This window comes from Chiloscyllium plagiosum, chromosome 25, assembly GCF_004010195.1.
Source record: "Chiloscyllium plagiosum isolate BGI_BamShark_2017 chromosome 25, ASM401019v2, whole genome shotgun sequence".
Classification (NCBI taxonomy): domain Eukaryota; kingdom Metazoa; phylum Chordata; class Chondrichthyes; order Orectolobiformes; family Hemiscylliidae; genus Chiloscyllium; species Chiloscyllium plagiosum.
This window is the reverse complement of record NC_057734.1, coordinates 8,219,834-8,232,281: the sequence shown is the minus strand read 5'-3', so window position 1 is coordinate 8,232,281 and position 12,448 is coordinate 8,219,834. Positions and strand designations below refer to the sequence as shown.

Here is a 12,448-nt window from a genome sequence, read left to right as displayed (position 1 = left end):
CAACAGCATTGGAGGCAGGAGCAATATTGGGACAGTGCAGGATAGTGGAGTTGATGTCCAGGAACTCTCATAACTTTACTCCATGACTTGATTCAGGGGTGATGAAGGAAGGAATGATATATTTCCAGGTCAGGACGGTGTGCAGCAGGTGAGGTGGGCTGGCAGCGTCACAATGTTCCCATGTATCAACTGCCCATCATCTTGCAGGTGGCAGGGGTAAGAGGTTTGACAGATACGTTGAGGAATCTTGGTGACATGTTACAGATGGCACACACCAGTAATGTGGAATCGTTCCTTCCAGATAACCGCTGCATGGACAGACGTTTCCTGCCTGCCCGCTCCAAACGCCTTGTGGCTTTGGCCAGTTTTCCAGGAGCGGGGAACACATGGGGCCGTCACCTCATGGAGCTCACCACCGGCTACTACACCGGCAGTTACTACTTTGACGGCTCACTCTACAACAAAGGTAGGATCGGTGGTGAAGGATAATAGCCTCAGGGACGTCTTTCCTGAGATAAAGGCTATGCGCTCAGACCTTTTAAAGGTCTAATGTTGTACTGTGAACATGTCTTGTGTTGTATGAGCAATTTAGAAGCTAGGACAGTGTACGTACATGGTCTCTGTTGACTACAGTGGAAGGTGACTAAAAAGGAGGGCACTCAAAATTGAGATAGTCACCTTTCAACTCTTTTAAATCTTAACTTTAAAAGGTAAGTGTGGCGCGGCGGCTCAGTGGTTAGCACAGCTGCCTCACAGCGCCAGGGACCTGGGATCAATTCCCACCTCAGGCGACTGTCTGTGTAGAGTTTGCACATTCTCCCCGTGTCTGCGTGGGTTTCCTCCGGGTGCTAAATTGCCCGTAGTATTAGGTACATTAGTCAGGGGTAAATGTTGGGGAGTGGGTCTGGGTGGGTTGATCTTCGGAGGGTCGGTGTGGACTTGTTGGGCCGAAGGGCCTGTTTCCACACTGTAGGAAATCTAATCTAATCTGTAAAATCACCATAATCCCCCTCTCTCTCATTAGACCCAGGTTCGATTCCAACCTCGGGTGATTGCCTGTGTGGAGTTTGCACATTCTCCCTGTGTCTGCATGGAGTTTCCTCCCACAATCCAAAAATGTGCAGGCCAGGTGAATTGACCTTGCTAAATTGCCCATAGTGTTCAGGGATGTGCAGATTAGGTGCATTAGTCAGGGGTAAATGTAAAAGTAATAGGGTAGAGAAATGGGTCTGGGTGGGATACTCTTCGAAGGGTCGGTGTGGATTTGTTGGGCCAAATGGCCTGTTTCTACACCATAGAGATTCTATGATTCTATGAGTTTAACCTGAGGGTCACCACAGATGAGGGGTGAAGTTGAGAAGATGGGGTCTTCATGGTAACCTCAACTAGTACAGGAATTGAACCCACACTGTTGGCATCACAAACCGGCTAGCTAACCTCCCCCTTTAAATGGCTCTACCAGTGAAATGTGGATATCTCAGGGTTTTGCAGCACCCATGCAGGTGGGAAGGGCCTCAAGCTCTACCTGGCTATGACAAGTGACAATCCATGTTCAGTGAGTCAAAGAGAAGCCAATATTTGAATATTTGGCACAACCCATTGTAGTGAGTGAGCAAGTTCAGGTCCAGGTCTGAAGCTCCTGTAAATTCAAATGTCAATGTTAAATACAGCCTTGAAACAAAAGAAAACAAGCTAATAGTCAATGAAGTGTCTTGGCCCCAACCTTGGAAAAGTTCAAAGGCAGCTGTGTTGGTCTCTGAGAATGACTCACAATTCTACATTTGTACAATTCAAGGTTGTGTGTTCCAGTCAATGAATAAATTGCTCATATATATTAATAATGGTCATGGACCTATTGGATATTTATGAAAACCCCCACTGGTTCAGTCAGAAACTCCAGGGAGAGACATCTACCCTCCTTACCCAGCTTGGCTTCCATGTGATTCCCAGTCTGCAGCAATGTGGTTGACTTCTTGCCATCCAGGATGTAATTGTAGGAGTAGGTGCTCAGTTGTACCAAACTGTTTACAGGACAAGCTCAGTGAGTGTACCAATATCATATGGACTGCAGTGGTTCAATGTATCTCACCACTATCTTCTCCAGAGCAGTTAGAAATGGGCAATACTGCAAGCAATGCCCATATCCTATGAAAGAATAAACCCTGTGTTTTTATCAGCTGTTCTTGTCCCTTGATATTAGAGCGGGTTTTTTTGGGTGATCTCATAGAATTTCATGGAATAGAATCCCTAGAATGTGGAAACAGGTCATTTGGCCTAACAAGTCTCCACTGACGCTCCAAAGAGTAACCCATCCAGACTCATTCCTCTACCCTACATTTCCCCCTGACTAAAGCATATAACTTACACATCCCTGAACACTATTGGCAATTTCCCATGGCCAATTCATCTAACCTGCACACCTTTGGACTGTGGGAGGAAATCCACCCAGACGAGGGGAGAATATGCAAACTCGAAATAGACAGTTGACCGAGGTTGGAGTCAAACCCAGTTCTCAGCCACTGTGAGGTAGCAGTGCTAACCACTTAGACACTCTGTCGCCCCATGAATCACCTACAATTTTAAACACCATTAGATGTGCTATATAAATGCAAGTTGTTGTTGTACATTCACTGACTTGTACTGTTGTAACAAGGTCATTCTTATGACTGTTGGCACTAGTTTCATGCATTTGCTAGTAACTAGTTGGCACTTCACAGAGTTATTGCATTCAGCATTCTCCAGTAACCAGAGAAGTAATGTTTGCTTTCCCAATGCAGTACTCACATTTTCATTCTTAGACCTAAACGTGGACAGCTTACGAACTCCATCCGACATCACCCTGCTCCCTTGGCCTACGATTTCCTTTTCTCAACCCCATCGCACATTCATGTCATCATGACCTAATTAAGCTGGGCAAGGTCCATTTTGTTCCTTCTCAGATATTTTGCAATGTTCGGCAATAAAGGAGAAAAGGGCTCTTGCCGGGGATGTCAATACAGTTCGCTACTGACAGAATTCAATACAGCAATATACAATCAAATCACAGTGCACTCAGGCGTTCTGAAGGTGCTTTCGAGTGAATATAAATGCAGGGTTCCACTTCACCTGCCCTGTAACTCAGTGAGCGCAGCAGAGTTACTGCAAAATGACTGAAAAACTCCAGCAATTCCTTAGCCCTTACAGAAGAGCAAAGTGCACCTCAGAGATCAATAGTAGCTAACCTACTGTCATAAAGCACCTAAGAGACTTGCTTTACCACTCTCGACTTGGTGAAAGTGCTGTTTTCTCAAGGACACTCTGACCTGAGTAGGAAACTGTATTTGCAATCAATTTGGTATTCCCTCTTGTCCTTTGTCGCCAAATATGTTGCAGTGGAATGAAAATCAACATCAGTCTGACACTTTATTTGAACAAAACATCATTTGCCTGACATGTCACTTGAACCACACAGTAAACTTCCATTCACACTTTGAAGTGTCAATATCTCTCAAACGGTTGCTGCTGTTTGCCAGTCACTGGCATCAGTTGGGCTGATTCCCACGTTAGCTCCCAGTAGATTTTTCCTTCTCCCCGCAGCACTCCCAGTTGAGCTAGAGTGGAATATCCACTTGTGTGAAATAGAAAGCATTTTCACAGTTTGCCCAGCAGGCTCCACAGCCCATTGCTGCAAACTGCAGGGGCAAGTGGGGAAATCAGAATCCTCATGGTGGAAGCAGGCTGTTCGGCCCATCGAGTCCATGCCTCCCCTCCAAACAGCATCTCCAGACCAACCTCTCTCTACCCAAATCCCTGTAACCCCACATTTCCCATGGTCAATCAGCCCAACCCACACATCCCTGAACACTATGGGGCAATTTAGCATGGCCAATCCACCCTAACCTGCACATCTTTGGACTGTGGGAGGAAACCGGAGCACCCGGAGGAAACCCAACAGTGTCAGCTCCTTGGCACTGTTAGCAGTGATAACCACTGAGCTACTATGCCACCCTTTGAGCCAGTGTGCCAACTTTAAAGGGTAGCTCTTTTGAAGAAATGGCTCAGGCACTATGGGTTGAATGGCCTCCTCCTATGCTGAAAGACTGTGAAATTCTCGAGGGCTGTTGTCATGATTTGGAGCTTGACTATCACAGTACCATCCCATTGTCGTCCAATAACATTCAACAGGGAAAGCCTGAGACCAAATCAGAGTAGAAACGTGGTGATCTTCTTATGATAATGAAAGGGTAATTGGGTGAATTAGTGAGCAATTGACTGGGTCTATGTTGAGGAGAGGGAGAGGGAATCTTGCAGGGTTATGGTATGGCTCCTACCTCTGGCCTTGGAGGCCTGCGCACCATTCTCACCTGCTCCAGAAATGTCTTTTTGCAGTTCTGTTACAAATATTGGTACACATATATAACAGGGAGAAGATAATCAGTGTGTTTGGAGTTTTTCAAATAAAATTCTGATCAGAAAAGTATATCACTGGTCTATGTCCACCCTATACCAGTGCACACCTAATTATTCCTAAATCACTATATAAACAGGGAGGCAATGGTCTAATGGTATTATCTGGACTATTAATCTAGACTATTAGCTAAACAATTAATCAATACTATTAGCTAGACTATTAATCCAGATAATGTTCTGGGGATTCTGGATTCAAATCCTGCCATGGCAGATGATGGAAATTGAATTCAATGAAATCTGTAACTAAGAGTCAAATTATCACGCTTGCCTTCATTAGTCAAAGCATTGTGTATCGGAGTCATGTTGAGGTTGTACAGGATATTGGTAAGGCCACTTTTGGAATACTGCATACATTTCTGGTTGCCCTGCTATGGAATTAAACCTGGGTCCCTGGCACGGTGAGGATATTACCCAGGACTGGAGGGTTTGTGTTATAAGGAGAGGCCGGATAGGCTGGGATTTTTTTCACTGGAGCATAGAAGGTTGAGGAGTGACCTTGTCCAGGTTTATGAAATCATGAGGGGCAGAGATAAGATGAATAGCAAAGGTCTTTTCCTAAGGTTAGGGGAGTTCAAAACTGGAGAGCATAGGTTTAAGGTAAGAGGGGAAAGATTTAAAAGGGACCTGAGGTGTAACTTTTTCACACAATGGGTGTTGTGCATATGGAATGAACTGCCAGAGAAAGTGGTAGACTCAGGTACAGTTACAACGTTTAAAAGGCACTTGAATAGGTACATGAATAGGAAAGGTTTAGAGGGATATGACAGGCGAATAAGACTAGTTTAGTTTGGGAAACCTGGCCAGCATGGACGAGTTGGACTGAAGGGTCTGTCTCCGTGCAATATGATTCTATGACTCAATGATGACCATGAATCCATTGGGAAAGTCCCATCTGGTTCACTAATAACCCTTTAGGTCCACATGTGACTTGATGCCAAACCTTTAACTATGTGGTTGACTCTTAAACTACTCCACTGGGCCAATTAGGGGTGGGCAATAAATTCTAGCCCAGCCAATGACCCTGCATGCCATGAATGAATAAACATTGCCTATTCCATTTGATCTCAGGCATCTCTGCCAGTCCTTCCTAGACGATATCAGAGTAGACACTGTTACTCGTCAACACTGCAGTCCAGATCTTTTCATATCACCTTATTCAACATCTATCTAACCTTTGGTGTTTAATGCAGCCAGTCAAGTATTCTGTGAGGTTTGTTCAATTTTGCAATGCAGTCAGTTTGTGCACAGTAAGATCCCACAATCCACAACATGTTAATGACCAGACAAATTGTCTCTCGTGGTATGGCTTGCAAAAAAACTGTAGATTCCCATACTGCATCACTCTAAATCATACCAGTGAGGACATTTACCCCACCTTGGAGGTTGGACAGGACCCTCATGCATAGCCTCCTTCACAGCACCAGGGACCCGGGTTAGCTTCCAGCCTTGGGTTACAGCCTGTGTGGAGTTTGCATGTTCACCCCATGTCTACATGGATTTCCACCAGTTTCCTCCCACAGTCCAAACATGTGCAGCGAGGTGGATTGGCCATGGTAAATGCGGGGTTTGGGAATACGGTGGGGGGCTGGGTCTGGGTGAGATGCCTTTTGGAGGGTTGGTGCAGACCCGATGGGCTGAATGGCCTCTTTCTCCACTGTAGGGTTCCTATGAAAAGATGAGAATTCCAACTTTGCTGCATTTCCTGAGTACAGGGACTGGGGTGCTAGCCTGAATTATGAACTCTATTCTCTGAATAATTAGGACTTGAACTCATAACCTGCTGACAAAGGGGCAACAGCACTGAGAATGGCTGATAATTGGTACCGAACATCAGCTATGTCATCTATTTTCACAAATGCAATTATGTTTTTTGATGCAACATGAGATTTTATTTTTAATAAAGTTGTGTTGAATTAGAGTTGCATTTGTGAAGTGAACCCAAGAAGTTGATCAATGATAAAGAAAACATTCCTTTTGCAATGAAAATATCAGAGGTTACTAGTGTAGAGTTGTGACCACCACAATGTTCTGCCACTAAAAAGTGTGCAGATCAGATCATAGGCAAATGCAAAGTCACTAAGCCTGGCAAAGAAATTAAATCGAGTTCAAGACATTAGTAAGACCACATGTGAAGTACTGCATATAATTCTGGTCACCCTGCCTTCAGATGTTATTAAACTGGAAAGGGTGAAAATTAGATTCTCAGGGATGTTAATGAGACTGGATGGTTTGAGTTATGAGGAGAGGATGGATAGGCTGGAGCATAGGAGGCTGAGGAATGGCTTTATAGAGTTTTATAAAATCATGAGGGGCACAGATAAGGTCTTTTCCTCAGGCTAGGGAAATCCAAAACCAGAGGACATAGGTTTAAGGTGAGAGGAGAAAGATTTAAAAGGGACCTGAGGGACAACTGATTCCCCTCAGAAGGTGGTGCATGTATGGAATAAGGATGAGTCAGACCAAAGGGCTTGTTTCTATTCTGTATAGCTCTATGACTCAATAATCACCTCCCTAAACTCCTCTTTATCCCCTTAAAGACACTCCTTAAAATCTACCTCATTGGCCAGGGTTTTGCCCCAATACCCCATTACATGATCCACTGTCAAACTGTGTTTACTACTGTTCCCAAGAACTCCTTGGGACAAATGTTAAAGGCATTGTATATGTTAATGCTGTAAAAGTGGAAAGGTGTTCCCAGTTCATGCTGAAGAGAAGGAACAAGATAATTTAGTATTGTGCTTTAAGGACAGAACATTATTTCAACACAAGATATTGCTTTTCTGTACCCATACATTATGTTTCTCCAGTTGAACAGTCTCACTCAATATTAGTCAAGAATCTTATGAGTCAAAATACAAGATTAGATTACTTATAGTGTGGAAACAGGCCCTTCGGCCCAACAAGTCCACACCGACCCTCCGAAGAGCAACCCACCCAGACCCATTCCCCTACACCTAACACTACGGGCAATTTAGCATGGCCAATTCACCTAACCTGCACATTTTTGGACTGGGGGAGGAAAACAGAGCACACCCACGCAGACACGGGGAGAATGTGCAAACTCCACACAGACAGTTGCCTGAGGCAGGAATTGAACCCGGGTCTCTGGCGCTGTGAGGCCGCAGTGCTAACCACTGTGCCACCGTGCCGCCCACAAAGTTTAAAAAACACTGTAAATATTTTCGAAGTAAGAGAACTTTAAAGTTCAGGCAGAGCATGTTCAGACGTGACACTGAGTGGACATATTTCCCAGACATCATGATCTTAGATGTTGATGTTCAATTAATTGTCAGTGGAAGCTAGACTGCTCTTCTGAGTAGAGAAGGGGATATTTTAAAAACGTGAGGGATAGAGTAAATAAGAAGGAATTGTTTTCACTGGCAACCAGAGAATGCATCTGTAAGTTATTTGATTCCAAAAGCAGTCTGAAGGAAGAATGAGATTGTGTTTTACTCAGCAGCGGCTATGATCTGAAAATCACTACCTCACAGAATGGTAGACACTAACTGAATAGAAATGTTCAGATCTGAATTAGATGACTACTTGAAGGAGAGAATATTTGCAGAGATGCAGGGAATGAGCAGAACAGTGGAGCTAATTAGTTTGCTCTTTTAAAGACCTGGAATAGACTGAAGAACATCTTTAGTCAAGAGGAACAGTGTTGCTGTCCTCCACTTTGAATGAGTTAGGCTTTAATACAACAATTGAAAAACTCTGGACTCACAGCAGGAAAGCCACTGATTTCCCTCTCCTGAACTGCAAATAATGAATTCAGCTAACCAGGTGATTTAGATAACAGGACTAGTTTCACAATCCCTGGGGCTTGGCAGCTTACATTTCTGACTCCACTGTTAAGTGAATATCGTCTGACAAGGTAAAAGAGTGAGCAGAAAGAGATAGTCTGTCAAAAAGAGAGATTCTGTAAATTTGTTTTAGATACATTCTGAGAATTGAAGACAAAATTGTAAGCCTGATTTCCAGACAACATAGGTGGCCTTATTTGTGTTGGCAGTTGGAAATACTTGTGAATGTTACATCTTTGATAAAAGGGCTGGACCTTGAGAATATTAAGGTTACCCATGTGCTTTGTTTTGCGTGATGGCCCCTTTAAGGCCAGGGTGAACTGGGGTGAACTGGAGTGTACCGATGAGCCATCTAGACTCCAAACGTTAGCTTGCTGTCTCTCTCCATGGATGCTGCCTGACTCGCTGTGATCGCCAACATTTGTTGTTTTCAGTACAGATTGCAGCAGTAATTTGCTCTTCCGTTTTGTGAACTAGAGTGTATTCTGCAAGAGGGCAGAATGCATTCCTGATTATGAGTGGATATAGACATGGAAATGAACAGCTAAGAAGCAAAGGGTAAATAGAAAGCCAATTGCAGTGGAGTTAGCTCAGCCTTTTCCCAAAGCATATGGCTCATCACAATTTTTTTTTTACAAAAGTTGATAGTGGTTACCATTGAGCTAGCTTTTAATTTCAGGTTTTATTACAATCAAGTTTCACCAGTGGGATGATGAACCCATCTCCCAGCACAGGAACCTGGAGCACTGAATTACCAACCCAGTGATATCAACATTGTGTCAGAGCCAGTTCAGACATGCCTGTAGCTTAAAGCTGGAACTTTTCTGACATTGCTCACACATTGAACTTGCACATCCTTTATGGGAACTTTGGACAGAATTTTTGCCGATTTCCCAAGCTGTTTCCATCGGTTTGGCTCGGGGCAGAACAGCTTGTTAAATTAATTTAAACGATGAATTTAGGCTAATAGCCAGTAGCTGACTGGTATGTTCTGATCCGTTGTTGGGAGCTGCTTGGAGGTAATTTCCCAGGAGCAGACTTCTTCAACCATACAGGGTAACCTGTAAAAATAATCAGTCTCCACAATGGTGGCCTGGCAACTGTGTTTGAAAAGTGTCAACAGGCTCTGTTTCATGAGGTATTGGTTCTGAAAGGGTTAATGTTGGAGACAACATTAAGCTCCATTCAATCTCATAAAGTCATTCAGGTTTGAGTGGGGCTAAGCGAAAGTGTGTACTGCAGATGCTGGAGATTAGAGTCAAGAGTGTGGTGCTGGAAAAACACAGCAGGTCAGGCAGCATCCAAGGAGCAGGAGAATCAATGTTTCGGGCAAAAGTCCTTCATCAGAAAGGGCAACAGCAGGACATCGCAGGCTTTCAATGGAGTGCCAATCTGTATCTAAAGGGCTATTCATCAACTCAGTAACAATTGGTCAGATTTTCTGAGGAGTGACAATCACACAGAGTTTGTAAGCACACTCTCTTTTAACAGTAAGAAAGAGCATTGTATACCTGACAGGAGATTCCGAACAGAGGTCCGTCAGAAATGCGAGTTGTTTTCCTCTAAACTGACAAATCTGTCCTTCTCTAGGATAGTCAAGAGAAGGCAAACCACATCCCTTTTCACAGCAGTCAGTTGCCATATTCTGTTTTTGATTGTTCCTCTGACAAAGATTGGGGCCTGAGTATTGAAAGGTACATGACAGTAAGGGATAACAGGAGGATAGGAAAAGATGGAGGGTGGCTCTGATCATTAATGATAGAATAACAGAGAGGGAAAACCTAAGTTTAGTAGAGCAGTTGGAAAAGATACAGATAAGAAGTCACTTGTGGGACCGGTGTTCAGAATCCCTAATAGTAACCACACAGTGGGGTGGAACAAAGAATGAAATGATGGGGGCTTGTTCAAAAGGCATGGCAATTATCATGGGAGATTATAATTTATACACAAATTGGAACAGTCAAAAGAACAAAGATATCTTCAATGAAGAGTTTATGACAGGTTTTTGGGATCATTTCTTAGGACTGCATGTTCTCAGGTTGACCAGAGAATAGGCTACACTAGACCTGGTGCAATGAGAAAGGCTAATTGATGACTTTGTGGAAAAGGTACCTATAAGCAACAGCTGATTTATTAATTTGAGGGAGAGAGAAATGGGTCCAAAACTAGTACCTTAAAATTAAATAAAAGTAATTCTGAGGGAATTGAAATAGAGCTAGCTAAAGCAAACTGGCAAATTAGCTTAAGGAACAGGTCAATAGTGATTCAATAGCAGGCATTTATGGAGATATTTCAGAATATACAGGATATATTCCAATGCGAAGCAATGCTCCAAGAGGAGAATCCATTGTCAATGGTGAGCTAAAAATTGTAAAAATAATATCAAACCCAAAGGATAAACATATAACCATGCTAAGATGGGTGGCAAGTCAGAAGATTAGGTAGAATATTAAAAAGCAGAATGACTGAAGGATTCATAAGGAGGGAAAAATTAAAGTTTGAGGGAAAATTGACGAGAAATATTAACTGAGATAATAAGAGTTTTCATAGATATTTTTAAAAAGTAATGAAATGAACATTGGTCCTACAGAAAGCGAGTCTGAATTGAACAGGTATTTTACGTTAACGATATTTTACATTTCACAATATAGAATACAAATTGCATCCCAGAAGTAGCTGTAGATCAGGAAATGGAAGGGATGGAAGAACTCAAGAAAGTTTTAATCACCAAGGCAGTGGAACTTGAGTAAATAGAGCTGAGGGCTGACAAATCCCTATATCCGGATGGATTTCTTCTGAGATACTTAAGGATATTTAATGCTTTGGTTTTAGTTTTCTAAAACTCCGTAGATTTGGAGAAGGTTTGCTTAGATTAGAAAATTGGTATGTATAACTCCTTTATTCAAAAAGGGGTAGACAGAAGTGAAGAAATTCCAGGGCAGTTAGCTTAACATCTTGCCATTGGGATGATGTTGGAAGCTATTATTAAAGTTGTCATAGCAGGATAATTCGAGAAGTTGAAGGTAATCGAGTAGAATCAGTTTAGCCAATTTATTGGAATTAATTAAAGAAATAACAAGTGCTGTGAATAAAGAAGAACCAATGGATGTTACATAACTATATTTCTGGAAGATATTTGATAAGGTGCCATATTGAAGGCTAATGGTGTTAGGGGTAAAATATTGACATGAATGTAAAATTGGCTAGCTAACAAGAAACAGGGAGTAGGTATGGAGGCATAGAATTATACAGCAGGGAAACAGACCCTTCGGTCCAACTCTTTGTCAACCAGACATCCCAATCTAACCTTGTCCCATTTACCAGCATTTGGTCCATATCCCTCCAAACCCTTTGTATTCATATACCCATCCAGATGCCTTTTAAATTTTGTAACTCTACCAGCCTCCACTACTTCCTTTGGCAGCTCATTCCGAACATGCACCGACCTCTGTGTAAAAAATAACCCCAAAGGTCCTGCTTAAATTGTCTACAGGTTTAGTACCAGAAGACTGGAGGATTGCAAATGTTATGCCCTTGTTCAAGAAGGGCAATAGAGATGACCCAGGTAATTATAGATGAGCGAGCCTTACATCTGTTGTAGGAAAAGTTTTGGAAAGGATTATAAGAGATAGGATTCATAATCATCTAGCCAGCAACAATTTGATTGCAGATAGTCAACAGGGTTTCGTCAAGGGCAGGTCACGTCTCGGAAACCTCACTGAGTTTTTTGAGAAGGTGACCAAGCATGTGGATGAGGGTAGGGCAGTTGACATGTTGTACATGGACTTCAGTAAAGCCTTTGATAAGGTTCCACATGGTAGACTGTTGGGAAAAATGCAGAGGCATGGGATTGAGGGTGATTTAGCAGTTTGGATTAGCTTTCTGTAAGAAGGCAGCAAGTAGTGGTTGATGGAAAATATTCAGCCTAGAGTCCGGTTACTAGTGCTGAAAATGTGTTGCTGGAAAAGCGCAGCAGGTCAGGCAGCATCCAGGGAACAGGAGAATCAAGCTGAAGAAGGGCTTATGCCCGAAACGTCGATTCTCCTGTTCCCTGGATGCTGCCTGACCTGCTGCGCTACCGATGAGCCATCTAGACTCCAAACGTTAGCTTGCTGTCTCTCCATGGATTCTGGATCAGTGGTGCTGGAAGAGCACAGCAATTCAGGCAGCATCCAAGGACAGGCAAGAAGGGCTTA

General features: G+C 43.0%; 1 protein-coding gene across 4 annotated transcripts in view; it reads left to right on the top strand.

The window, feature by feature from the left end:
• wscd2 (WSC domain containing 2) overlaps nt 1–12,448 on the top strand; it is a 561,402-nt gene that overhangs the window by 477,498 nt on the left and 71,456 nt on the right. For all 4 annotated transcript variants that reach the window (XM_043715459.1, XM_043715457.1, XM_043715461.1 and 1 more), the window contains one exon: nt 302–466. In XM_043715459.1, coding sequence (XP_043571394.1) covers nt 302–466 — 165 coding nt within the window. The remainder of the gene's footprint in view (nt 1–301; nt 467–12,448) is intronic.